The 26,768-nt window shown below is 42.3% G+C and overlaps 1 protein-coding gene across 9 annotated transcripts in view; it reads right to left on the bottom strand.

Annotated features, from left to right (window-relative positions):
- Positions 1 to 131: 131 nt before the first annotated feature.
- The window catches only part of ubr5 (ubiquitin protein ligase E3 component n-recognin 5), a 32,772-nt gene continuing 6,135 nt past the window's right edge, over positions 132 to 26,768 (bottom strand). Inside the window, exons 5-57 of one of the 9 annotated variants that reach the window (XM_056380511.1) lie at positions 26,343 to 26,462; positions 25,445 to 25,724; positions 25,183 to 25,342; positions 24,748 to 24,897; positions 23,737 to 23,948; positions 23,363 to 23,590; positions 23,017 to 23,171; positions 22,385 to 22,502; positions 22,011 to 22,195; positions 21,715 to 21,824; positions 21,120 to 21,232; positions 20,829 to 20,975; positions 20,579 to 20,690; positions 20,307 to 20,461; positions 20,008 to 20,205; positions 19,491 to 19,701; positions 19,099 to 19,225; positions 18,747 to 18,898; positions 17,606 to 17,701; positions 17,151 to 17,274; positions 16,924 to 17,021; positions 16,428 to 16,585; positions 15,895 to 15,986; positions 15,615 to 15,761; positions 15,300 to 15,418; positions 14,995 to 15,121; positions 14,451 to 14,580; positions 14,022 to 14,182; positions 13,588 to 13,827; positions 13,212 to 13,335; positions 12,936 to 13,047; positions 12,679 to 12,810; positions 11,349 to 11,606; positions 10,962 to 11,230; positions 10,338 to 10,549; positions 9,705 to 9,938; positions 9,206 to 9,279; positions 8,788 to 8,960; positions 8,190 to 8,339; positions 7,602 to 7,819; positions 6,555 to 6,675; positions 5,568 to 5,940; positions 5,308 to 5,395; positions 5,072 to 5,216; positions 4,758 to 4,888; positions 4,499 to 4,559; positions 3,589 to 3,770; positions 3,385 to 3,469; positions 3,125 to 3,280; positions 2,692 to 2,805; positions 2,423 to 2,567; positions 2,202 to 2,287; positions 132 to 880 (exon numbers count right to left, since the gene is read on the bottom strand). In XM_056380511.1, coding sequence (XP_056236486.1) covers positions 668 to 880; positions 2,202 to 2,287; positions 2,423 to 2,567; positions 2,692 to 2,805; positions 3,125 to 3,280; positions 3,385 to 3,469; positions 3,589 to 3,770; positions 4,499 to 4,559; positions 4,758 to 4,888; positions 5,072 to 5,216; positions 5,308 to 5,395; positions 5,568 to 5,940; positions 6,555 to 6,675; positions 7,602 to 7,819; positions 8,190 to 8,339; positions 8,788 to 8,960; positions 9,206 to 9,279; positions 9,705 to 9,938; positions 10,338 to 10,549; positions 10,962 to 11,230; positions 11,349 to 11,606; positions 12,679 to 12,810; positions 12,936 to 13,047; positions 13,212 to 13,335; positions 13,588 to 13,827; positions 14,022 to 14,182; positions 14,451 to 14,580; positions 14,995 to 15,121; positions 15,300 to 15,418; positions 15,615 to 15,761; positions 15,895 to 15,986; positions 16,428 to 16,585; positions 16,924 to 17,021; positions 17,151 to 17,274; positions 17,606 to 17,701; positions 18,747 to 18,898; positions 19,099 to 19,225; positions 19,491 to 19,701; positions 20,008 to 20,205; positions 20,307 to 20,461; positions 20,579 to 20,690; positions 20,829 to 20,975; positions 21,120 to 21,232; positions 21,715 to 21,824; positions 22,011 to 22,195; positions 22,385 to 22,502; positions 23,017 to 23,171; positions 23,363 to 23,590; positions 23,737 to 23,948; positions 24,748 to 24,897; positions 25,183 to 25,342; positions 25,445 to 25,724; positions 26,343 to 26,462 — 8,281 coding nt within the window. In that variant the 3' untranslated portion in view covers positions 132 to 667. The remainder of the gene's footprint in view (positions 881 to 2,201; positions 2,288 to 2,422; positions 2,568 to 2,691; positions 2,806 to 3,124; positions 3,281 to 3,384; positions 3,470 to 3,588; positions 3,771 to 4,498; positions 4,560 to 4,757; positions 4,889 to 5,071; positions 5,217 to 5,307; positions 5,396 to 5,567; positions 5,941 to 6,554; positions 6,676 to 7,601; positions 7,820 to 8,189; positions 8,340 to 8,787; positions 8,961 to 9,205; positions 9,280 to 9,704; positions 9,939 to 10,337; positions 10,550 to 10,961; positions 11,231 to 11,348; positions 11,607 to 12,678; positions 12,811 to 12,935; positions 13,048 to 13,211; positions 13,336 to 13,587; positions 13,828 to 14,021; positions 14,183 to 14,450; positions 14,581 to 14,994; positions 15,122 to 15,299; positions 15,419 to 15,614; positions 15,762 to 15,894; positions 15,987 to 16,427; positions 16,586 to 16,923; positions 17,022 to 17,150; positions 17,275 to 17,605; positions 17,702 to 18,746; positions 18,899 to 19,098; positions 19,226 to 19,490; positions 19,702 to 20,007; positions 20,206 to 20,306; positions 20,462 to 20,578; positions 20,691 to 20,828; positions 20,976 to 21,119; positions 21,233 to 21,714; positions 21,825 to 22,010; positions 22,196 to 22,384; positions 22,503 to 23,016; positions 23,172 to 23,362; positions 23,591 to 23,736; positions 23,949 to 24,747; positions 24,898 to 25,182; positions 25,343 to 25,444; positions 25,725 to 26,342; positions 26,463 to 26,768) is intronic. The other 8 variants (XM_056380512.1, XM_056380515.1, XM_056380516.1 and 5 more) reach the window with 8 other exon arrangements.

Raw genomic sequence — 26,768 nt, 5'->3', positions numbered from 1 at the left:
ATGGTGAGATTCACAAGATATTCTGTGATTTTATTCAAAGCATAAATAAAAACATTGAGTCAAGAATTTTCATTACACCACCTTCCTCACACCAATTGAAAAAAAAAAAAAAAAAAAAAAAGACTGGACAATTTATTTGCATCCAAGTTTATTTTGAAATTCCCTACTCCCCCTGTACAAGAAAAAAAGGACTTTCCACAAAGGCAGCAGTGAACTGTCAGTGATAGTACTTTTCTAGGGAAGGAAAAAACTTATAATCACAGTGTGTCTTCTTTTCTTCTTTTAAATACTTCTACTGCTGTCATCTTTGGCTGGGTTTCGGCAGACAGCTTTCTGTCAAACCAAATTCCTGGGAAGCAAAGGTTTAAGCCAATAGAGCAGAGCTGTGGGCTTTACATTTTACAGTGCCAATGCAGGAATGTTCTGGACTGTATACCTCTTCTTCATTAACACAAAAGAAAGAAAGCAATAAAAATTGAAATAAAAATAACAAGCTGTTTGTGTTCACAACACAAACAAATATTACCGCCTGGGGAGATAGCGACAGTATGTCGAATTTCATAAAATTGTATAGACAAAAAATAAATCTACAAAAATGGAGCTAGGTAAATATTACACAACAGTAAACATGTTTTTTTTTCCTTTTTTAAACTCTTCTGTTGAACCTCTACACAAAACCAAAATTCTTGGTCTTAATGGCTAGCAGGAGTTTCTGTTTGAGTATCTGTTTTGAAGAATAGAGTGGCACGTAGAGACGTGAAATGCAAGTATTGGCTGTGGGGAGGTGCTGGTCATCTGGAGGCCGGATGGTGATGGAGGGCATTGGCTGGAAGCCTTCCTCGCTGGCTGGAAGAGACGGGCTGGACGTCCAGAAGTACACCTGAGGAGGAACATAATTAGTCACATTAGTTACTGCTCTATTTGATTTCAGAAACATTTGACTGATATTATTGAATATGTTCTTGCTCTTCGGTGTTCAATGCTGCCACAGCTCTACTACTCATCTTTCCATTGAAACAGAAATGCATCACTTAAAAAATTCACAGACTCTGTACAAGACCATGCTCCCACTCCGTCACATTTATGTCACCATATTTTTGTATCGAGTATATTTTGCTACATAAAAATGTTGGAGCCTATAAAAAGAAATTCAATTCACTTCTATCATCAGTCAGAGAACTGAAACTTAAATTACAAATACTAAACTGCTCCTGTACTGCTCTCAATTTTAACATCCTGAATTTAAAGCTACAAAAGGTGCAAACATTACATACTGTAGTGGGGGCCTTGTGTAAGATGGCTATGCATTAACATGCTGCCAATGTACCCAGACTTGGAAAAGTCTTATAAAACTGCGGTAGGGGTTCCTCAAAGCCACCAAACCAGACTAAAGTGGTCTTCACTGTTTAGCTGCAGCCACAGGTCAGCTGAGGGAATCAGAAAGCAGCGTAATACAGTGCGCTCCATAGTGCGCTTGTGTGTAGGAATACAGTAATTCAGTGGTTGAAAAAATGCAGTGCCAAGGGAAGGTTTGTTTTCACAGGGACATAAAGCACTGAAAATATTCTACATGATATTGGATTGTTTCAGTGGACATCTTTTAAAACTTTTCCCCCCAGTCAGCTTTCCTGACTGGGACTGCGCTCATCATAATCTGCTGTAGGTAATGTTCTGACTATATATGACCTCACACAGCCCTCAAACACTCAAACTATCCCTTTTAGTCTATTCTGAGCCCATTGTAATGTGCCAAACATTTATAACTGACCATGTTGAATATTGAATTGGCCAGTCTTTGTTTTTGAAGTACAGACAGGTGACAGGTGATAAAAAAAAAACAAAAAAACAACATAGTGTCTTAGTAAAGTTTTAGGCCACAGTTTCAATGCTCCATGACATTGATTCTACAAGTCTCTAAACTTTACAGGTGGGATGAACACCATTGTTCCAAAACATATTCTGTCAATTGGTGTTTTAATGATAGTGGTGGAGAGCACTCTCCAACACATCGGTCTAAAATCTCCCATAGGTGTTCAGTTGGGATGACATCTGATGACTGTGGTGGTCACAGCATACGATTTTCCTTTTCATACATACAAACCATTCAGTGACCCCTCGTGCCCTATGGATGCGGGCACTGTCATCCTGTTTCTCTACTAATTTTTCAGGTGTTTTTCATTTACAATGAAAAACAGACTTACCAGATCTTGCCTCTCAGTCATGCTCATCTTCTCCACTATGGACCAAAACCAGCGTTTAAACTGCAGTAGTTTGTCTGCATTTTCCCCTGTTGGATGAAGAACAAATCATTGCATTAAAAACATAAATCTTTCATTACTGAGAAAACACAGGAAACAGAGACAGGACAGGAAAATGGACAGATTCAAATAGAGCAGAGAAGTTCCAGACAGAGCAACCATACCAGATTCATCATTGAAGGAGGTGAAGCTGATGAGCATCTGGACATTGACTTCTCCACAGCCATTGACCAGCAGCCTGAAGTCCTCAGCCGTCAGGTCCTCAAGGGCGTTCTTAGGAAGAACATCCAGCAAACCCTTCCTCATTGCCTAACAGACATGACCCAGAATCAGAGTTAAGACACATTTTGGTGACTGACAAAACATTTGTATGTGTTTATTAAAATAAATTAAATAAATCAGACACTGAGTTTCAGTTTGGTGTTTTACTTACATGGAGAGGCTGCTCAGCTACCACCAGCATTCTGTGCTCTGCGTACTTCCTCACATACTCGTACACGTTGAGGGGAGTTACTGGCATATTAACCCCACCTGACAGAAGCTCCACCTGAAGCAGAAGAAGGCAGAAGAATAAGACGTCAAACAATCACATTGTTTATGACAAACATATCCATCGGAAATTCTTCCAGTGTGGTATTGAGACTATTCAGATTCTGCTATCAAAATCTGAACCTCAACAGATTCAGTTATGCATTTAAGATATATGACTGAAACAGAAAAATCAAAACAAATCACAGAGGTCGAGTTCCCTCATAAATTACTGCATTATGGGCCATATGTGAATGCAGTCTTCTGCTCAATCTTTTTTCTTTACATTTGCAGCTAAAATCTATAATTGGGGACACAATAACAATGTAGTCCATCACCTGTCCAGCCCCTTCCTCTTTACAGAGGTCAATGGCAAAGGCCAAGTCCATGGCAGCAAATACTGCATCTGCTTCGCCAGCTTGCGAATGGCGGATCAGCTGCCGCAGGCTCTCATACATGACTGGGTCAAAGAATGCAAAGTCATGCCAGTTCACCTGCAGTAACAAACGTAAGTATGTTTAGCAACTTCAGTCTGAAAAGAACCAACAACATGGAGCAAGGTTCAGCTACAGGTGCAGAAATATATCATAAAACCTACCTTCCTCCCAAGCAGCACTTTGATGACATGTCTGTTCAACGTGATGGGACAGAGTTCATTCTGCAGCAGACACAACCCCAGTATTCTGGACAGAGAAGAAAATACAATATTCAACTTTTTGTTTCCCTTTTAACTCCAGCTTGAATATATTTACCCCAACTTTGTCCAGTTCTTTCATGTGACACAACAACCACAGTTCATTACCTGCCAATGTTACGGAAGCAGTTGAGTCTGGCCTCTGTGTTCTTGCCAGGCCGTGGGGAGTAGAAGCCTCGTTTTCCAGGTTGGTAGAAGAGAGGAGCGTTGTCGTCCCCGTCGTCTGGGTCATCCAGCTCCATGTCCACCACACTGCGGGTTGAACCATGACGCTTACGGTTCTCCTGCTGCTACAACCACACAAAAAAGAAGAGGGTAGGGCTGTGTTAAGTATGGCAAAGTAGCTGTTATGTAGGGCTGTTTATTTATTTATTGTTATCATATGTCTCAAGGATTAGTATGCCAAACCAGCCCAGGCCCCATTCTTCCTACGTGGATAAGGGAGTTATCCAGATGAGATTGTTGACAATTTGATTGATTGAAGTCCGGATGTTTTGGTTTGAAGCTGGTCTAAAATTTATCTGGAGTTGTTGTCAGAGCAACAAGTTCTTAGGCCCAAACCTGAACATGTGCAGGCTTATTGACAGTTAGCTTATTGACCAAAGGTTCTAGGGTGAATCCCATAGATGAAGTAATTAAATAATTAACTTCTTAGACATAATATAGTGATATGACCAGAGAATGTGGTTATAATTATGATTTTCGATGAGAGCATTCAGGTCATTGAGAAATCATTATGATCTGTTGATGCAGTTATCACAATTTAACTACCCGTACTTATGCATGATAAATATTAAACGAAATAAAAGATTTTTCACATTAAAAAGATGCTTTCAAAGAACCAAATAAGCTGGATGAGAATTAAAGGAATTATTTATTTATCAGCATATAAGCCTGAATTACTTAAGTTTGAAGAGAAACAGGCCCCAGATGTTTCAGGATACAACTAACACAGTTAGAAAAGAAAAGAATGACTCTACATGCTGGGAAAGTACAATACACAGAGAATTGAATTTACTTGTGTTTTCTCCGGAGTCTCCAGGAGACCCAGGTCCAATATACTGTCAGCTCCATTTTCCCTGGGAAGACAACAGACAGGAGAATTTAGTTTGTCAAACTGCAGTGTGGAAACTTCAGCTCTTTCTGTTTACTAACAAGCAATACTCTTCATAATGCATGCCTGTACACCATTTATGTGTTTTACTACAGAATAAAGAACTAATAATGGCCACTGCATTCTGGCATCTATGGCTGTGTGACTGATTGGGTTATTTCACCTTCCATGTGCAATGAGAAGCTCCATAGCCTCTTCAACTCTGGCTCTGAGAGAATCCTCACTGGCCAGCAGCAGCAGCAGCTGTGCTGGAGACAGCTCCAGCAACATGCCTGTGATTTTACTGGCAAACGCCTGAGGAGACAAACACAGCTGGTCAAAGTCCAGTCAGGGAACATAATAAATCCAAAGTATTCAACAGAAAGCTCTGAGCAGGTTTTTCAATGTGCAAAGCAAGTATCATGCAAATCTGCCCATTAGTTGTTGAGAAACTCCGTTTTGGTAACAGAGCTTTAACAGCTGCATGTGTTTCATTACCGGTTGCATTGCGTGAACACGTGGGTACAGCCTTTCCCCCAGGGCTTGTCTGTGTGCAGGCAGAGGGTCGGGCTCATCACTGGGGTTGCCCTCTGATGAAGGCCTGAAAGGTCTTGTGTCTATGGACAGCTGCCTCCTTGAGTCTCTGTACAAGACAAACACGCAGGTTTGCCTCACGCAGCACAGACTATTTTGCTTTTATGATAAAAGGGTAATGCATTAAAGCTGAAGTTTACCTGTCTCGGTCTCTCCGAGATCCCGCTCGAAGCCCTCCACTTCTCCTCTCTCTCTCTCGGTCTCTGTTCCTCAAACGCTGCATTAGATCTACACAGATCCACACCGAATAGAGCAGGTTAACTTTTCAGTGGCAGTTTTTAATGTAAAAAAAAATTCTTCTTTACTCATAATAACGGCTTTCAGCATAACAAAAGCATGACTGAATGTAACAATGAAATCAAGTTCCATAATGCAGTATAGTTTCTATGTATTGTCATACTTGAATTGTAATCGTGATGACACGTACTGCTGGCCTGCATGCCCTTGCTGACACTCTGAACACAGTCCAGGTTGGGCAGCTTATCATTGGAGAGGAGGGCCAGGGCGATGGCCGTGTAGAAGCTGCGCGCCACACCGCTGCCCTCGCCCGGCTCGTCTTTGAAGGTGACCTTCACCCTGTGCACAGCCATGGGTGTGGTTGTGCAGCGCCTGCCAAAGTGAGTATTTAGCTGACGCATGGTTTGCTGTATTAGCTGGTCTCGATCCCGGTCCACCTCCAGAGCCAGGTCACGGGACTGCAGGTTCCTCAGCTTCTCCATCTCCCGACGGAACTTGGATTCCTTTACCTCAAAGCCACCGAGCTCCGTGAGGATCTGGGTTGAAAAAAAACATTATTCTAAACCTCCATCATTGATTAAAACACCATTGTTAGTACAAAACATTTCGCATTATGAACACTGAACAAATTAACTACGTTTTTAGACAAGCAAAACGCATGTTCTGGTTTGCAAGTCTGTGTGACTGAGCCCCCCCGGTTTATGTGGCACCAATATTGACACCGACTGCAGGCCACCACGTGCCACTTACAAGCCCACACGAGTTAATTTTAGTCCACCTGCCCAACACATAATGGCACCGAGAAATTATTAGTGAGTATTGTTACATCTATAGCAAGGTGCAGAGAAAAGAAATATCCTTCCCCCTGAGTTTGCAAACAAACTCTATAAAAACACCAGTAGATGTTGGACATTCATTCCAAAGGTAGAAAAAGACAGAACTGATCCATTTTACTCCACTTCTGCTGAGTATGCATACAATGCTAACAGTGTTAAACACATAAGCAATAAAACTTGGACAAGCTAATACATATAATTTCTGTCAGATTTGAATAATTTTCTGCACCTCAACAGTCACACATCTTAATAAAGCTTAATTCAGTATTTATGAACTTTGTCACAACCAGTTTGGAAAGTATATAGATACGTACTGATCCAGGCTCAGCTCCCACATCTTCCATGAAGACACGACCAAAGAGCTCCAGTGATAGACGCCAGCGGCCGAGTAGCATGTCATGTGAGATCATCATCCCCATGAAACTACAGTGAGGTCTGGAGAGAAGGAAGTACAACATATTTTAAAATCCAGTTTAATGATATTTAAGAAATAATACGTTAAAACAATATTATATCATATTGAAGATAGTGTTTTAGGCTCTCTTCAGGGCATGGGCTACAATATAGTAATTAATTTAGTATCTAACTCTGACTATATTAGTAGTCGTCTCCCTGCACAGTGTTAAAATGTGAATGTTATATGGTAATTCAGACAGTAAGTATTGCTCTTAAGTATCATTGTCCTTAAAAAAAAAAAAAAAAAAAAAAAAAAAGACCCAGAAACAACATTTCCCTTGACAATTTCATTGACAATTATTTATCTCTGAGGACAATTTCTGCTGCAACCTCAAACCAAGTGTAAGGCCACATCCACACTAATACTTTCTAGTTTTAAGACACATCACTTTTGCTACGTTTCCACCTGGTGTCCACACTACTCCAGAGTTTACGAGCACATAAAACAGAGAAACACTGCTGGCCCGTTTTAGTTTGAAAGCTCCGGGCTTGCGATGTGGTCTGAATGGGTAAAAATTTAGACTTTTGAAAATAATGACAGACTTTCGCTCCCTGACTGGGTCTCATCAGTTGCGGTGGAGAACGCAACATGGATAACAAATTACAAGCTGACCTTCTTGTCTTTGCTAGCAGCACTTGTGCGGTTTAATTCTGCATCTTATAACACTACAACTGTCTTTGCTGTTCCTTGTTCGTAGTCTCTGCAACTAACAAACTGGTGAGTGAACAACCTGCTTCCTGTTTACATCGCATACCCAGTGTACGTGATTGGTCATGTGATGTGCATTTTCAGTATGTGTTAGTTAATTATTTCTGATACGGAGCTAAAACGCTCATCTGGATGGAGCCGGAAAATGAAAACATACTAGTGTGTACGTAGCCTGAGCCACAGACCAGATGTTTACCTGAATGATGGGAGAGGCGGTCCATCGCTCTCAGTGAGGCCAATCTCAGCAAGCAGGCTACTCTTCAGCTGGGCAGCAAGGTCGTGGGGGGAAGGGCCTGGTTTTGAAGCCTCCAGCTCCTGCTCTGCCAGTGACTGGTTCTCAGTGCTCCTCTGGCTAGTTTCCATACTCATCACATTCTTCAGGTTGGCTGAGTAAGACATCTTAGTGGGCAGGATCTGTTTTAGTGGGGTTCAGAGTAGTTCTTCAGTAATGTGAACAGATGTGTGTCTTCAGATGATGACAGTGTGATGATGAAAGAATGGAAATATGGAAATGGGACACAGAACGCAGGCTATGTTCCAATATCCATACTTGAGTGACTGTAAGCAAAAAGACTATCCAACATTTCCATTATCATTTGCTATCTATCATTTCCCATGACTGCAAAGGCAGTGGAAATAATAAATAGGAAATTATGAATTTGGATATTCTGGATAGAATTCTATTTCAAAGTGCAGTTACTTCAACATTTCAATGGTGCTCGTTATGTGTGGATATTAGTACACAGCTGCCAGAGTGTTTGTTCAGTGAAGAGGGGTGGTATACCTGAGAGGGGGAGGGTAGAGAGGAGCCCATGTTTACCTCCAGGCAGTTCCTGTCCATGCTTGCCTCAGCCAGGCCTTTGGTTGCCATGTAGGAGGAGGAGTACAAGCCCTGAGAGGGACGACCAAACAGATCCTCCTTCCTGGCATTAGGCTGTGAGAAGTAGTAACAATGAGAGTAAATTAAGGTTGATGCCACAGAGGTGCTCAAGTCTTTCCTGCCAGCACTATCATCTCCACAACAAACCTAAACAAACTAAAAACTGTTCAGCACAAACAAACATGGCAAAGAACTTGAAGGTGCTTTGGCATTCAGATTTCCATCTGTTTGGTCCACTGGCTTGTGGATAAACCTTCATGCCAACAAATGACAGCACCAGCTATGGCTACGGCTATGTTTATAGGGGCAAAAGATGAATCATTGCCAATGATAAATATCCTTCATCCCATCATACATACTTTCCCTTGCATCACTGTCAGCAACATTACAGCATTCAGTGATATGAATGAAAAATGTGGGCCTTGTATCTTTTATTCTTTCCACATTAGCTTTTTTTTTTTTAAGAGGATGCTGTCGATGGCACAGAGAGACAAGGTCTGACCTGCAGCAGGTGGGGCTGGTCTGCCAGTGGAATGGCCTCAGCCAGGGGAACATCAAAGGGGTTGGGTGGGATGCAGCCCAGGAAGGTCATAGAGTCAGAGCGACGGAAGAATGGATGGTTTTGACCCGTTTCAGCTGGTACCGGGTCTTCATCTTTGTCCTGTAGAGTTGAACCTGAGGTAAAGCAGAAACAAAACAACTTTCAGCACAAAAGCACTAAATTATAAGTTGATAGTGGAAAGACAGATTCTCAATATTAATAGTATTCAATATTAAATGTGAACAAGCTGCCTTAGTCTAACAAACCCGTTGTCTACATTTGCCAATCTTCTATGGCCGTTTTCAGATGCCTCAACTGTTATTTAAAAAATATATATATTATTATGCATTGAATATTATCAATTAATTATCCGACTTACTTTGATTAGTATCTTCATCATTCTCATGTTCAGAATCTTCATTGTCCAAACCCAGTTCCAAGATCTCTCGATTCCTACAAATATGGATAATGAATACTGTTTAAACAGGTACACAAACACAGTTTTCAATTTGAAGCAATGGTTCACCAAATACCCTAGCAACCATAATTCTTGCCATTTTCTCTCTCAAGCAGGATACCAGATAAATTAATAGGAAAACCCCAGTAATTGAAGTGCAATGAAATGAACATTAACAGTTGTGAAAACCTGTCTCTAGAGGTTTGTTCAGTGGAATTGATACTGAATTCTATAGTAGTAAGTAATTACATGATCTAGTGGAATATAATTAAATCCATAACTCAAGTAATGGCAGTTGCAACATCAATTGTGGGGTTTTGTGTCTCCTTGGTTATAATCAAACCAGAGTTACACTTCCCTCGACATAAATTCTCAGTTTTTAAATAGAAAGTAAAGATTTTTCCTCATTTTCTGTATTTACCTCTTTCTATCTATCTGTGGGGTGTCCAGTGTGGTCTGCTGGTTCATGGCCTTAATCCAGTAGATGAGAGCCTGGAAGACGTAGGCCACATGCTTCAGTGAGCACACGTCCAGCACAGGAAGCACGTCAGAATGCTCATCGTTGTGGGAGCGCATCAGTGATAAGGCGTAGTTCAGGAAATCGCCTCGTGCCGACATCATGCCTTGGCGAGCTGTCAGCAGAGTGGCTGCTCTCCTGCAACAAATACCCGACACATGCATAAAGAGTGAGAACGTTGCTTACCTTACAAATGCAGGAACACACAAATATGAAGCTAGCTAGTTCTAGCTGGTTAGCATGCTAGCTTCAGCACAAGAAAAGACGTGATGAGACAAGAGTTAAGGTTGGCGTTGCTTTCCACCACTGGAGACAGCTGTTGGTGAGTAAAGGAATGAAAGTTGATGCTGAACTTGCAACGTTTCCTCTGGACTGGTAAGCAAACAGCTGTTAATGCTAACGTTAGCTATGTAGCAATAGCAAAACTTACAAATAGCTCTTTTAAACAAATCAATCAACTACACAAACTAAGCAGTGTGAAAAAAGAAGCGTTACAAATATTAACTTAACAAGTTAACCAATGTTTATTTCTTTTACCTGCGCCCTTCCAGGGTGCGGAGGCTGGCCTCTTCTCGAGCGGTCATGCGTTCCCTGCGAGCTGAGTGCTGAGAGGCGTGGAGTGGGTGACTGGGGTGACCAGGGTCTCCAGCAGATGACAGGGCTGAGCCATATCGCAACTGAGCTTCAGTGGAATCCATGATGGACACCATCCAGTTCCAGGTGGGAATCAGCTTTTCTTCAACGTAGTTCTGTGTCAACAAACATTTACTCTCACTCAATTCATGGACACAGTTGTCAATAATTAGACAATCACTGCTGTCCGTTGCCAAATGACATGGATAATATTGTGGTTTAATATTTAATAACGATGGGAACAGGCAGGGAGTTCCTCATATGATGATTCTGAATGTGCAGATTTGATTTGTGTCGTCTCTCTACTAAATGACGTCACACTAAATAACAATGTCCTTGTTTCACCATAACATGATTAGCTTTTCTTCATGTCTAAACATACATTATGTATATGGTTTGTGATTATTTTCAACTTTTAACAGAAAAGTCATTTTAAAAAAAATATTGTACATTTTAGACCAGTATTTTGGTGCCTTGGTGGAGGAGTGGAGTCTATTTTGATCACCACATGATGGCGCTGTATCTTACCTGCAGGCTGACTGCATCCTGGTAGGTGAGCTTCACAGCAGCAGGGTACTGTGAGTAGACGAGATGGTTGTACTTGGGGATTAGACTCATGAGGTCTGAGATCTGCCTGATGACGATGCTGTAGGCCCGGGCCAAGCTGCTGGCAGATGTCAGATAACTGCTGGAGTTGCTGGCCTCCAGCGCGGCGGCTGCTGCTGCTGCACTAGAGCTGATCGCACTGGAGCGACGCAGGTTGGTAGGGTCAATATATATCAGGCCTGTGGAGCTTGCTGTGAAAAAGATCATAATGGTTACAATTAATATACAAATTTTCTGTGACACTAGTCTGGAGAGAGAAACATAAACATTAAAAAATAAAACAGCAGAAACGGACAAAGCTTTACTGACCAGCTGGTGTGGAGGAGCTGGAGGGGGCACTACCAGTGGCCCTCTGGCTGGGGGCGTTTCTTACAGCCCACTGCAGGGAACGAGGAGCCTGGGCCGCACTGTTGGCATGTGAAGCACTAGTTGTTCTTTCCAGTGGTTCATCCAAAAGGAACGTTTCCTGGTCGACATCGTCGCTCTGACTGCTGCTGCTGTCAGAGTCACTGGAGTCATTGGACTGAGAGTCATCCTCTGAAAAGAACGCAGGGACACTGCTGGCACCTTCAGAGAGGAGGGAGAGGAGGAGAAGGGATGAGGAAAAAAGACAAGGGAGAAAAGGTTCAGGGCTTGAGTGTTCATCTCATCTCTCTCTCTTTTGTCTTTCACATCAGATTTTTCCAGGCAGCAGTGCGGGTTAGTGAATCACACCACTACAAGGCCAAACAACACTAATAGACGGTGAAAACAATGAGGCTTCAAGTCAAAACAACAGCTGCTCTCTGTTCATCAACTTGTGCTAAATAATATATGGTTCGGCCTTCTGCATTTTTTAAGACTATTGGAAATTTCATTAGAGAAACAGAACAGCAATATTTCAATAGTACTGAATATTCTAAGAGAAAATGAAACATCAACATTATTAGTAGGAACTACACATTTTAAATGACCAAGGAGAAAAAACACCCACACCATTTGGAAAGGCTACAATCTGATTAGTTTGTTATTGGGATGAAAGAACAAGACTAAGCTTGTGATGAGGGACAGTATTGGTTAAAAATGACACAAAACTGACACAACAACAGTGAAATGTGAGAGGGGGACGAACTGAAGGAACTCTCAGCAGGAAACTGTGTATGCACTTTGCAAATTCACTCTTGCCCTGACATCTGTATATGCATTAAAGTAAAGAGGAGCTCATACCAAAAATAGGAAATGCCAAGGACACCCTACTGCCTGCAAATGAAATACATGGGGTATTCAGCGAGGGACCATTTTGTCTGCTGTATCATTAGCTCTCCAAACATAAATCCCCACAATCCAAAATGCCTGTTAAGCACTAGTGACTCTGTAAGAAGTGAATTAGTCTGTAACTCAGGGAAAAAATAAACCACAGTGCAGCGAGACAGAAATCCAATTTCTACTTAGTAAGCAGTTGGAGCCTTACAAACATTTGGAAAGATTTCAGTTAAAGGAGGTCAATGAGATAGGTGACCGCATTTCCACAAATAAAAAAATTTAAAAAACTCAACAAAGGAACAGTACTTTGAAACTGAGGAGAATGTTTCATGGAGGATTTAAGTGAAAATACAAAATTAAATCTTAAGTTAAAGATTAAAAACAGCTGTTGACCAACCTGCTTCAGAGCCAGCAGTTGCTGCCGTGACGACGCTCCTGCGGCCACTGGCATTATCCTGATTGCTGTGGTTACTTTCACTGTCGCTCTCTGTCTCGGCTGCTGCCAGCAGATCGAGCTCCATGTCACTTCCTGAAATCAGAAACAACGACATACAGAAGCTTCACTCGTCGCTGGCTGCGTTTTCAGGCTCAGATAATTATTCGTCAAACTTAATGAACTTCACTAATTTCCATAAAAAGTAGGACGTGTCTGACCATCCTCATCGTGTTCATCATGCTGTCCTTCTGCCTCAGCATTTTCCTCTCCTTGCTCCTCTTGGTCGTCATGATGGTCTTCCTCCCCTGCTACTCCCTCTACAACTTCAACCTGAGAGACAAACAATCATATCCTTAGAGAGAAAACCTGGAAGCAAGGCAGAATACAGATGCGATCTAAATATCTCAAATAAACAGTTTGAGTTCTAGGTTGCTGAAGCCTTTGCAATACAAAGTTCATTATGGCCTTCATGATTTTATAATGAGGCTCCCCACCTCTTCCACATCTGCTGATACGATGTCATCCTGCTCCTCGTCTCTTCCTCTGACAGGCTGAGACTGGCTGCTGCGTCGAGGCTGGGGGTTCCTGATGATATAAGAGGCAGCTGTCTGGCTGGAGCTGGAAAAAATGAAGCACAAGCCCACAAGTCTTTATTTCTAGTGAATGAGAAAAATTAAGCATCCTCTTTCCTTTTAGTTTCTTCTCTCCAAGAAAGATTCTACTGAATGACTCAATGATTTGAGAAGCCTCAAGTTATTTCTTTACTGCAGCACATTAACAGGGGCTCTTAACTCTTATCGCAACTCACTGATTCAATACAGACCAAAAAAAACAACCTAAAGGAAAATGAAGGAACTAAAACCAACCAACCTGCTGGACTGGTCGGGTGAGGGTCTTGGGGGCAGAGGTTCAACAGAGAAGAGCTCCTCGCTGCCCTGAACGGCATCAATGCTGGTGCTGGCCAAAGTGAAAGGAGCTGTAGGTCTTGCGATGCCCATTCGCACTGGAACAATCAGCGACTCAGCTACATTGCACAGCTCCTCCACAGCGTACGGTAAGAGAGCCTGAAAAACCCGCCGACATTTCCCAATGGGCTGCGGGATGAAGTTGCTACGTGGAGGAAATGAAGAGAAGACGGAGTCAGTGTTTAACAATTCAAAACATTACATCAAAATTGGTGCCAACATCTGTAGACCTACTGTATGTTAGAATAGAGGTGGGCCAATGATAACTCAGATTACAATTAATTCCTATTGCCTTTGTCCAAAACTGTACATGAAAACTTTCATGCTGTATGTTCTTACTTTTTCTTCTTGGAAGAAGCCATCTCCACGCTGAGGATGACAAACACCCGGGCTACAGAGCGAAGGAACCTCCTGGTGACGTTGACTGCCTCCTCTCTCCGGCCAGGAGTGTACTTGTTCTGCAGCTCCTTTACCAGTGTGCCCAGTAAAGTGTCTATGAACTAACACAAGAGAGAAAGAAAAAATACCCACGCATGACAAAAATACTTCCAAGAGCAAAGGGTGTGATAACAGCAAAGAAAATGTGAGGAAAACACATAATTATTAGAAACATTCAGAGCGTTATCATTTGGTGTTTGGTGAATTACTGAGGGGATTTTATTTAACATTGTGTGCACAGTAGAAGTCTGTGTAATAAAGAGACAAACTGAAGGAACAAAATAGGAGAGAGCGAGCCAGAGAGCATGAGGAAAGACCAACTGGACTTACAGTGATGTCAGGAGCACACTTGACAATGAGGCAGTGGGTGAAACAGTCAAGGCGAATGGTGCCACTCTGTTGGTTCAAGTAGACCTGCTCTTCGGGCAGGAGATGGGCAATTCTGCTGCTGGCACTGAGTCTAGGAAAGAGGAAAATACAAAACTCTAAATATTGTCCGTTACAGAGAACTAATCTGTACGGGGCTGTGCGGAAATGATTGATGACACGAGCCTGTAACGATATCATAGTCACATTTGGATGACACCAATCCATTCAATTAGGCCAGTATCAGCATTGAATGAATTATAATGGACTTGGTTACGAGTAGTATAAAAAAAAATAAAAAAATAAAAAATAAAAAAAAGCAGCTGCAAACTGTTCACATGGACGTCTGTGGACAAATGAAAATTTTGAAATGAAATATTGTTTCTGGAAAGACACATTGCTGGGAGGATTTTCAGTTACTTAAGCATCTCAAACTAAGCACTGTCTTTCAAGCTCTTATTACCAACCAAATGTAAATGCTGGGGGTGCTGTTGGCTGTGATACTCACGGGTCTTTGTTCTCCTGAGAACCGAACATGATCATAGATTTGAGGGCATTCCAGTCCTGCAGAACTCTCTCCAGAGCCAGCTGAGCAAAGCGGGGAGGTTCTAGATCATGGTCCGGCATATCAGAGTCTGAGAGAGAGGAAAGAAGAACAATGTTTTCATACACCAGATGCTTTCCGGAAACAATGTCAGCACTCAGTACTGTTAAGAACAAAATTATCTCAAATTAATGTTTTCGAAATGTGTAAATTGTTTGTCAGTACTGATGGTTAGAGTGGATGAAATGCGAGAATGATGGTGAATCTACCTTCTGCATTAGCAGCCTTGCGGTTCCTGTCTTCTCTGATGCGTGGTGGTCTGTACTGACAGTGCTCAACACTCTGCCTGGCAACAGTCTGCACCAGGAACAGTAATATATGCTCCCCCCTGCAGACGGAAACACACATCAGTCACAAATATCACATATACCTCACAAAATATGTACCTTCTTTTTCTGCTATATAGTAGCATATCAAGATCATACAGTTATGTTTATTTAATTTAAAACGCTTACTAACTACTAACTACCCTACTATGTGAAGTCAAATGATATAGACCAGTACAGAGAGCACAGGGGTCTTACCTGCTGTTTGGTGTTGTGACCAGATTAGTGGCTGTGAGTAACCTGTACAGCAGATCGAGACGAGCAGCCTTCTGGCCGGCGATCAGTGTTTTGCACTTACATTTCTCCCAGCAGTCACAGTAAGCTGTGGGAGAGGTCCTCTTCAGCCTGGGAAATAACAGAGACACATTTATGATTAGAAATGTGACCTAGTTTAAATGCAGGTGAAGAAAAGCAACAGAAAGAAACATTGAAACCGTTACAAAGATTGAATCAGGTCACACTCAAAACTAGGACTTACTTGCAGTCATGTCCTTTGTGACACACCCTCGCACACTCGGTACAGCAGCAGAGGGACTCCAGCAGACCACAGGTTCGACACTCAAAGATATCCTAAATACAAAGTCATGTCAGTTTCTCAACTGTCAAGTGAACATTATATATTGAGGAGTTTAACAAACAAAACTGTCTTTAAAATGACTGAAGCAGAGGAAGGAACACTACCTGAAGCCACAGAGGTTGGCCTGATGTGTGTAATATATTCATGCTCTCTACTTTGGTGCTTGCTGGCAATAGTTTATTCTGCTGCTTACACTTAGTGAGCAGCACTAATTAAGTACGAAAAGCCACATCTTTCTATATTAATTTTTTAGGGCTGGTTGGTTGTCAAGTTACATAACTGCCTTTCTAAATAGTAATATATTACATGAGATTCCCATTACTAACTGACACCAATGTACATGACTTGAGCAAAGTCTACAACATTTGACCTTTTCAACTGACGGGCGCTTTTTCTCTAAACTCTTCAGTGTAATGATATCCTCTAGGTCTGACCTGGTTAATGTGCTCAGCTCCAGTCCAAGTGAAACTGCAGGTGTCATTGCAGCAAAGAACATACAGAGGCGAATCATCTGGGTTGGTCCCCGAGGGGCAAATCATTTCCATGAACACAGAGTCTGCATCCTCCTTCTCTGTAATTCCCGGGTCACCCACTGTGCACAAGACATTTGAGGAACAAAAGTGAAACTTGGAAACAGAGAAATGCGAGTTACCACATGATAGGTGGCTGTTGTAAGCAGTGAAGAAAAATAGGTCAGGATTCACATAACTCATGGATAAGATCCAAACGTTCCAGCTGTTACCTAACCAGTTAAAATTACATCAGATTCACAATAACTGTGCTGCTTTCTACTTATTCACAGAGGCAGCGGCTGGTTGGTCACGCAAACTTCATTTCTTTCTTTCTCCCCCCACATCACAACACATGCATTGAGTATACGTACACAATGCTAGGCATTTAAGTACAGTCCCCCTTAAAATATCAACTTACCCTTGGCCATTTTCTGTGCAGCCTCCAGAACAGTTATGGCTGCTGGGTAGGCTCTCCCACTGACAGCCAGCATGAATGGGGTCATTCCACGGGCATCCCTGTTGAATAACCACAACAACAATGCACATGAGCACTTTAGAAAGACAGGCAAATAAAAAAAACAAACAGCAGATAAATCAGAACAAGCTTATGTACAATAACATGCAGAGAGAAACAAAGAATCGTACTTTGCAGAGAGCAGCTCCCGTAGGTGTGGCCTCAGAACAACACTGTCACACATCAGCTTTAGGATGAGGTGGGCGTTGGCCTTCCTGTCTTTAGATTCAACCACAGATGGCTCAGTGGACGGCCCTGTTTATATGGAGAACACAATCCATGAGACGACAGACCCCAAGCGTGTTTAAACATGTCTGAATACCAGACCCAGCTGATGAAGCCGTATCACGCTGAGATTATGTATATTGGAAAGCACCACGCCTCAATTTATCCATACAAACATATTGAGAATTCTCATGTATCAATGCTACATAAATACACAATACCATATTTTGCAGTATGATCTGAGATCAATGTAACATTGTGCTACCCACAACTGATCTTCCTGTTATCACCAGAAACCTTGACTAGCAGGAAAAATATGGTCTCATCCGGACTCGTCCTCTCACAGTGAAGATCCCGTTACCTGGTATGGTGGAGGTACTCGGTCCCTGGCTGGTCCCAGTGGATGCAGTGGTGAGCGAGCCAACAGCTGGTGCTAGAATGAAGTCAATGTCACCATCTGTTGATATATAAATAAAATAAAAAAACACGGACCTTATGAGACATTTCACTGGAAAGTTTTAGATTAATTCTCTCAGGCAAGCAAAGAGTTAAATTTCATGTTCATGCGCAGACTTTCCAACACAGTTGTGTAAAGCAGCCTTCAGAATGACAACTATGGTAAAACAACACAAAAGGTTGCACTGCTGTGGGTGGGCTGCTACAGTGACCAGTGAGAAGATGAAATCAAGGACTCCAGTTACATGGCAGTTTATACTCCTGAGTCAGGACTGTACAGCTCTGGAAATCCTTCACACCCTGTGGCTTGATGCTTGCAAAACAACACAATGCTACAAGGTACACACTACAAAGGCTTCTACCTGGTGCGTCAGCTTACACGTATTTAATTGACCGGTGCAAGAAATTAAATATGTGTAAGCTCTCATATTATAAAGAAGAAATAACAAATGGATGGATTAATAAATAGCAAATAAGTAAATGGCAATTTAAATGGGTAAGTAAATAAATTGGGGAATTAATACGAAGGTCAATAAATACAGAAGGAAATTAGAAACAGAAACATCAGTTTGTCACATGCTATTACTTAATTAATGCATATAATAATTTTGAATATTATTTTTTGGTCCATTTAGTGTCATATTAATTTAATTATCGAGTCATTTATTTATCTATTTTTGACTTTGGCAGTTTCAGTCCTCCATACGTTTTTTTGATCAAGTTCTCAAATATCATTTATGAATTGACGTTGCTTTTCAACACCTATCGATCGGACAGCAAACACTAAGTACGACTTAATAAGTGCAACAAGAACGTGCATAATACAGCCCAACTCAAGCCAGTTACTATTAGTGCACACTTTGAATTGCGCTTTAATTATTAATATTAATTTAATTATTTTAAATTGTAAAAAAAAAAAAAATAGATCTTAAATGAACTCCAATAGCAGATATATTTGTCCTATCGCCCAAAGTACATTACACTATGACAAAAATAACCCACATAGATAATCCACTAATGTTACAGTCTTGCTAAGATGTACTGACCAGGGTCCATGGGTGGGGGGTCAGGGACCCAACTTGGTGGGGCAATGGGTGGTGACACAGGGTCCTGATGGTCACTGGATGACGGGCCGGACTCGTGGCGGCCAAGACCTGCTGCTCTTAGAGACCTCCGCATCATCTCCCTCAGACGAAGCCTGAAGATGACACACAAAGTAAAGCACGGCACTGAAATTACTATCAGCAGCGCCGGTGTTTTGATATCACAGGAAAACATGCTCAGTGAAACTATGAAGCAAAGATATTCCTTTCTTCTAAGGAGCTGGTATGTGTATTAAATGACACTTGTAGTTTTCTGTACAGACTATTCAGCAAAATAGCGCGAATGGTTATTTACCCTCTGCTGCTGGAGGAGCCAGTCCTATTTCCAGAGCTGTTGCTTGAAACCACAGAGATGGCATTGGCAATCGCCTCCACAGCAGACAGCCGCTCTGCAAATGTGTTTCTCTCCGACCTTTCAGCTTCTGAAATGAAACAGCATGGTCACTTAGCATGGAGAAGGGAGTCAGGAGAAAGCAGGCAATTAAACTGCTACACGTGAGCACACACTGAGCTGGAACAGCATGTTGAGAGAAAAAGTAATTTTCTTTCACAATTCCATTTTCTAATAAAAGTAGGAAAGTATAAAACTGAGACACATCTGGAAGAGAAATGTATCCAGCAAAATAAGACAGCAAACTACTTTTCATTAAACCTAGCTCTCAGAGAGACCCTAATACACCAGCTCACCTTCCTCCTCTTTGGTCTCCTTGTTACTAACAGGGAAGCAGACGGAGACGGCAGCATGGAGAATGTTTCGGTTTCCATCACAGCGATGGCCCAGAAGTGCTCCGAGGGCCTGGTTGCCCTGATCCAATAGGAAGGCTTGCTCAAGGTTCACCAGGTACTGCCGACACGCCTCATAGTCACAACGTAGCACGTGCTGCATCAGTGTCTGTTTCTGAAAGAGACATAAAGGATGAGTGAGAATTGGTAATGATCACTCATTTTGATGTCTATGATGTTTTACCTTGAAAAAAATGCATTTTGGTCTCTCAGACATATTCATGAATAGAAACATGGTAACAACATGGACATGTGTGATAAAAACTACCACTAAAATTGTCAGGTTGCCTTTGCAAGGTAATGGTGTGGCTGAGAATTTTGAGGTTTCAAGGGCAGGAAATACAAACACACTAAACACAATGATCATATCTTAGCTTTTGTTCAGTCTTTTTTAAAATCGTATTTAAGAGGTCATTTTTACCTCGACAGCCATAATAATAATAGCAGCTTTCTTTTTAATGGTGGAGTTTGAAGGGAGATTGGCCAGAGAATGCACCCCCATTCCCAGGCTGTTTATAGGCGGCAGGTCCAGCCAATCAGGATCTCGAATTCCACCCATGCAGTCTTTGGCCATAGGGTAGATTGTGCCATTTCCATCTCGGAGGATAATAGGAGACTCCTGGGGAAAAAAGTAATTTAAAAATTTTAAATACACAGAACTTTAAAAAAATGTCATACTTATCTGAAACAATATGTGACCTATGTGGGAGGTCGTCTTACCTGTCCTGCAGTAAAGATGGCCACATTGCGCTCACTCTGCCCCAAGAAGGCCAGGTTACTGGTAGGGAAGTTATTCTCCTGCTCAGCTTTGCCTGTGGCCAGGTCAAAGATACAGTACCTTACCCAGTTACCAGTTTTCAGCACTGCATGGACTCCTGGTGGGTGGAGAGATGTTTAAGTGTTAGAGATACATAAATACAAAACTATAGACACTATACAAATGTATATATAAAGTATATAGTGACGTATAGAAACATATAGCAAAGACCCACCTTTGGAGTCAACATTCACAGCCAGAATCTCAGCCTTTTCTGGGATACAGAGCTTTTTAGGTGTGCGCTGAAAACAATCGGGAACTTTAGGAGTCCCACCAGTTTTGACCACCTGTCAGGAACAGATTGAAGGAGACAAAAAGTCAGTGAATGTCAATGTCAGGAGGACAGATGGTCACGTGAGCACAGAAACATATTTCACTTATTAAGTCTGAGATGAAGACAAGCAAAAGTGGTTCAATGTCTGTACCTGCAGCTCATCTATTCTGAGGAGTCTACAGTCCTGCAACAGTGAGGATGGGTCCGAGTCAGTGGGAGCTGCAGTGGTCTGGTTGCTCATGCTGCTTGATGTCCCTGGAAACTTCACAGCAACATATGCACCATCCACTTTGAGCACCTAGGACAGAATATGAAGGCAGCAAGTTGTGAAAATGAGATGTCATGAGAAAGAAACACACATATACTGAGTAGAGATAAATTATCTTACTTAGATTACTTATTATTCCAATATAATACATCAACATATTTTAGATACACCCACCTTTCCCACTGGGACATTTTTAACATCCTCCACAAACACCACCTCCCTGAGAGGCCACTGCTCCTCATTCACCTTCTCTTCCTCTTTGGGAGCCGGGGTAGAACGCCTTCGCTCTGCAATTAATACAGCACATTAACTTAGTCCTTTGATCACTGCATATTCAAATAGGACACTTCTAAATTGTTTACATTAAAGAATTGGGAAAGATTTAGAAATATACTCCCGATTTGGGCCATACATAAACATACTGCTGACTAGGTGATAACTTTAGTGTGGACTATGGAAAATAAATTATCAACACTGACAGCTAGCGGTATGGTTTATATGATAAGAAGAAAGCCAACCAAATGTACCACAGTATACACTGTTAGCTGGCCACACTTCCTTCGCAGGAAAAAAAAAAAAAGGGGGGGGGGGGTTGCTGCTGATAAAAGCCTGTGCACCATCTGTTTCAAAGTCAAAGGGCTAATGAGAGCACAGAGTGAGGAAGAAATTGGTTCTGTGCCTGTGAGATACAGAGGAAAGCCAAGACTTGAGTGCTGTAGAGAGAGCTAGAGGTTAAGAGGCAGAGACAGCAAGAGAGAAGAGGACATACTGTAGGGCAGTGAAGCACTGCTAGCAATGGAGGAGGTATCACTGCAGGTAGACGCTGGGGAAGGAGGAGGACCCATCTCAGTCTTCACCAGCTCTGGCTTGCTCTCAGTCCTATGGCGTAAGACCAAGATAGTTTGAGATGAATTTTACTTTAGGATTCATGAAATCTGGCATGGCTACGTTCTCTGACCAGTGGGACTGAAGTCTATGCTTTTTCAGTCTGGTAAAAAGTTTACAGACATAAAATAATGAAAGACTAGAGAGATTTAGATTTTTGCTACATCAAACAAAACTGACTTGATTTCCTGGGTCTTAGTGGTCTTCTCCATGTTCTTGAGGCTCTCTGGTGAGCGCAGCTGGAACCTGCAGCTGTCGTTCATGTTCCAGACAGACTCCAAAAGGACGCCCACTTTGGGGATCCCAGCACTGACAGAAAAGGCCACTGCACCGGCATGGTAGAGGGGGTTATTCCTCAGGCACACCTATGGAAGGAGCCAGTACTTTTATTAGCAACAAGAAATAACTGCAAGACTTATATAAAGCCACTCACTTGAGTCATAAGGCTAAAGACAATAACATACATCAATATGGAAGATTCCCAAAACAAGAGGCACTTAATCCACTTCTGTCATGACAACAATGAAAATTCAAAATCTTGTCTCTCGTCTTACCTGTGTTCCCACGGTGATGTTGGGTATCGAGGAGATGCCAGCGCTGGACTTTGGCTTTTTGTTCTTGGCTCTGGCCTTTTCAAGCATCTTCTTCCGTTGACTAAAAGGCACAACACCCCTGCAGACAAATGCAAGCAGTGAAGTGTCAAAACATCACTGACAATCATACCTTTCCATGACATATACTGTTGTCACTTTGTATTGACAAAGACATCACTTTACAAACCGTGCTAAATGTCTGCTGTCAAGGATAATTCATATTATTTGCTACAGGTTCGCATTGTGTATTTTGGCAGAAGACAGCAGACAAAGACAGTTGAATCAGCTGAATCTTCTTTGTTCACTGGAACATGTGTATGTACAAATTTAAAAGGTGACTCTTACAATTCAGAAAAGGTCTGAAATCAGGTCCAGCTTCGTGTGTGTGTTTAATAGTGCAAAATGTAAGGAACGCCCTTTTTTAAACTCTGCTTTCTATGATTGAATACTACATAAATTCAATATTATGACCTCAATGAACACTCCTGTGGCTGCTGCACTTAGCAGGATGCCAATGCCAATGTTATTGTTAAAAACCAAGAGTTATAATTCCATTTAGTGTAGTTTAATAGAAAAACACTTTTTCTTCTCACCACCAATAGAGGCTATTCTCCAGCTGCGCACATGTGTAGAGTGCACAGCAGTGCAGTGACACCATGCGTTCTCCCTGCAGCTCAGGGAAAGCCTGAGCACTGTGCTCCAGCTTAGAGGCCACTGTGCTCAGTGTGTCATCCACCCAGGTTGCCACCTATACACCGCACACACAAACATGGGTTAATGAACGACTCATTAAATAAATGTGTGTGATGATAGTAACTGCAGAAACATTTATTTACTCAATCACAACTTTGGCTGCACAAATGATCCTGTGATCAAATATTGTTGCTATGAACAAAGCACAGACACATTCTTATGTCAAGAGGAGCAATCATCATCTACCTTGTTGGTCTCTGTAGCTACAGTGGCTCTGATGCTATTGGCAGATAACAAGGTGATCTTCTCATTGGTCAGGCCCAGGAAGGAGACACGTGGGTGATGAATGGAAGGATTCTGTGCATTCCTGTAGGGTTCAGGTTCGCTCCACTTCCACTGATAAAGCTCTCCTTTGGAGCTGACAGCCACCAGCTCTGAGAACATGGCTCCAATGCTCACAAACTTCACCCCATCCTGGAAAGGAAATTTGAGATCTCAATAAATGTCCGATGAGGTGAATTTGCTTCCAAGCTCCACTTGCAAAGTCATGGCGAAGAGTTTGTATTTCTGTGTTTTAAAAATAAAGATTAAATCAACAGCTCTGTCTGTGTGCCTCCTACCTTGTCAGGCCACCACTGGAGCTCTTCTCCCAGGGAGACAGGGCTCTGGACCGGGATGCTTTTCTTGTCCAGGCTGGGCTCGCCCTCGCGGCTGGTGGAGCCTCGCTCTGTGTCAAACGAGGCCCCATCCAGCCACCGGCGCTCGCGTAACCTCAATACAGACTCACGCTCACGCAACAGCTCTGAGTCACGCTCTAAGGGAAGAAGGAGAACTGGTATGCAATAAGGTCACACCAGTGGGATAGAAGTAAGCCACTCTCTGGGAAAGACCCGTCAACATATTTTTAAGAATAGAGAGATAGAGAAAGAGAGTCTTTAGAATTACTGTAATGCAAATCAAAATTGCAATACTTGGGAGTGGGAGTCTAAATTATACTAGTGAGTGAGTCAGTTTGCACGCTCATATGTTAAAATGCCAGGTAGAAGAGGAAGTGGATAGACAGAGAGAAAGCATGCATATGGGCTAAAAGTGGGCTGGGTAGGATTTTAAAATAGACTGACTTAAAGGGTCCCTGTTAAGACAGGTGTGCCTAGCGGGCCTTTCTCAGAGAGCTCACAGTATGTACTACAGCCATGCACCATACAACACCAAACATTTGTAGCCTGTAACACCAAACATTCCTGTTATATCACCGGCTAACCAGACTGAAGAGAAGATTTCCCCGGAAAACAAGCTAACAGTTTCATTATACATCATTTTGTATAAAACCTACACCTCAGTGAAGTATATATTGAGTAAAGAGGAAAACATTTTCACCTCGAAAAACTCTGAAATGCTTAACTTTTAAAAAGAACTTCTGTCTTATTAAATTCTTCAGCCATTTTTTTCAATCCCTCAGAGAATCACTGAAAAAAAAAACTGCCTTGATTTTCCAGCTTGTCTGTTGTGTTGTCTTTTGAAGCCATTGAAGCTACATCCCCACAAACAAAAAGCCACCACCAGTGCTGCCACCAAAGCCTCTCTAACACCCTGTCTTCCCTTCACTAGACAGAGGTGAGTTGTTGAGTTACCTCTGGAGGATCCCAAGCGAGACAGTGAGGAGCGTCTAAAAGAGGGGTATCCAAAGTAGCTGATGTCTTCAGAGAACATGGCATCAGCATCAATAATCACACTGGGGTGAGCAGAGTGAATGTCTGCATCCAACAGGGACATCAGGTCCTCTGCATGGAACAAAGGCACAAAACGATGTTTCAGAAAAATGTAAAAAGTTTTTTTTAATTTTTATGATTACTGAAAATACTGTTTCAACCATTTCAATGATCATGAGTAAATATATTTCAATAATGTATTACTCTTTAACACAAGCCATGTGTTATATAATGTGTTGAACTGCTAAACCTGAACTTCAATGTTAAATAGTGATGTTATGAATAGAAATTCTCTTCTTAAAAAAAATTTGACACAATATCAGCTTCCCTATTTTTTTGTTTTGTTTTTTGACAAACCTCCAGGGAGGTAGGACTCGCTGGCCGTGTCATCTCCATCATCTCCATCCTCATCATCCCGGCTCAGCAGGTTGTTGACGGCGAGGTTGACATCCAGGTTGGTCCTCTGGAGCTCCCTAATGATCACACTCCTGGACTTCCCCTGAAGGACTACTTGGGCCTGGAGCAACAAGGTACAGTTTCTTTCAGTAAGAAAAAGGTTTCAGAAACTGCTAATATTAACGTTATAATAATGTAAGAATGGTCATATACACTATTGTACCTGAGTAATAAGTTCTTCAGGGATGACAGAAGCTGGTATAACTGGCTGCGGCTGGCTACCCAGAAGGCCTGAGCCACGATCCCTTCCTGTACGGATCACCCTGGTCTGTCGGCGGGAATCGCGAGCTGCTGTTGACGATCTCCCCGACGTGCCTCCACCTCCACCTGCTCCTCCTCCCCCTCCTCCTCCACTGCTGCCACCTCCTGCTCCACCTCCCCCTGCTCCACCTCCACTTCCACCTCCTCCACTGCCTCCATTCACACCGGAGCTCCAGCGACTCCTGTTACATACAGTGCAAGGCCATGGTCAGACACAGCTACCAAAAACACCATCTGACTTACAGAGCAGACTCAAACACACGCACACATCGGGTACGAGGGGATTCAGCCATTGTGACAGCAGAGACAGGGCAGTCCACGATGACAAGGTTTTGCATCAGCAGCATTTACAGGAGGGAAGAAATTAACAGGTGGTCCCATTCTAATTTAATCAGGTAGTGTAGGAGAAAAGCTTTGATATAGTATATAAAATTTAGTATAATAATTAATCAATATATTATACTGTTAACAGTGCAGGTTTAGAGGGTTATTCTGCAGCTCTGCACAACTTCAATATCAAGACCCAAAACATATATATTTGAGGAGGAAATCAATTCTCCAGTAGGCAAATAAGAGGAGCACTACTGCATACTGCAAATTTAGCAGGGTCCATGATGTATGCCATTTGAGCGACACAATTATCTATTACATTTTACAGCACCCTAAGGTTCTCTCTTCTGAATGTGTGGCACTGAACCCTGTGGGGAATACACCCCGCAGCCGCTGCAGCGTCAGTGCTGTGCTCCAAACACTGAGCTTTCACAGGACCATTTGTCTCTGTCAACCCTGCCAGAACTTACCCAAGGGTGTTGCCTGCCAGTCTGCCCAGTGTGTCAGAACCAGACAGGAACCAGGGCGGATCACTAGTCCTGCCTGGCCTGGAGCTCCTTCCTGTCCCTGAACCACTGCTCAACTTTGAACTGGAAACAAAAGATGGGAGATCAGTTACAAACCTACAGAAGTCCCAGAAGGACCAAAAGACTTTTTATTACCTGGGTTAACAGAAACTAAATTTACCCCAGGTATTTGTTAAATTATACCAAATTATACCCCTTGGTTCAGGATTCATTTTCTTTTAATATTATACCGTGAAACAGGATGGGGTATTTTGGAGACTAGCATGGCAACACCCTTGGGAATCAGAATTGGCTGCAACTCGTTCCTCCTTTAAGACTTTCCATTTTTAAAAGTTCTTGGGGTTTTGGGGCTGCGACTGCTTGCTCCTA

The sequence above is a fragment of the Seriola aureovittata genome, chromosome 7 (assembly GCF_021018895.1).
Source record: "Seriola aureovittata isolate HTS-2021-v1 ecotype China chromosome 7, ASM2101889v1, whole genome shotgun sequence".
NCBI classification, from domain to species: domain Eukaryota; kingdom Metazoa; phylum Chordata; class Actinopteri; order Carangiformes; family Carangidae; genus Seriola; species Seriola aureovittata.
This window is presented reverse-complemented; position numbering and strand designations above follow the sequence as displayed.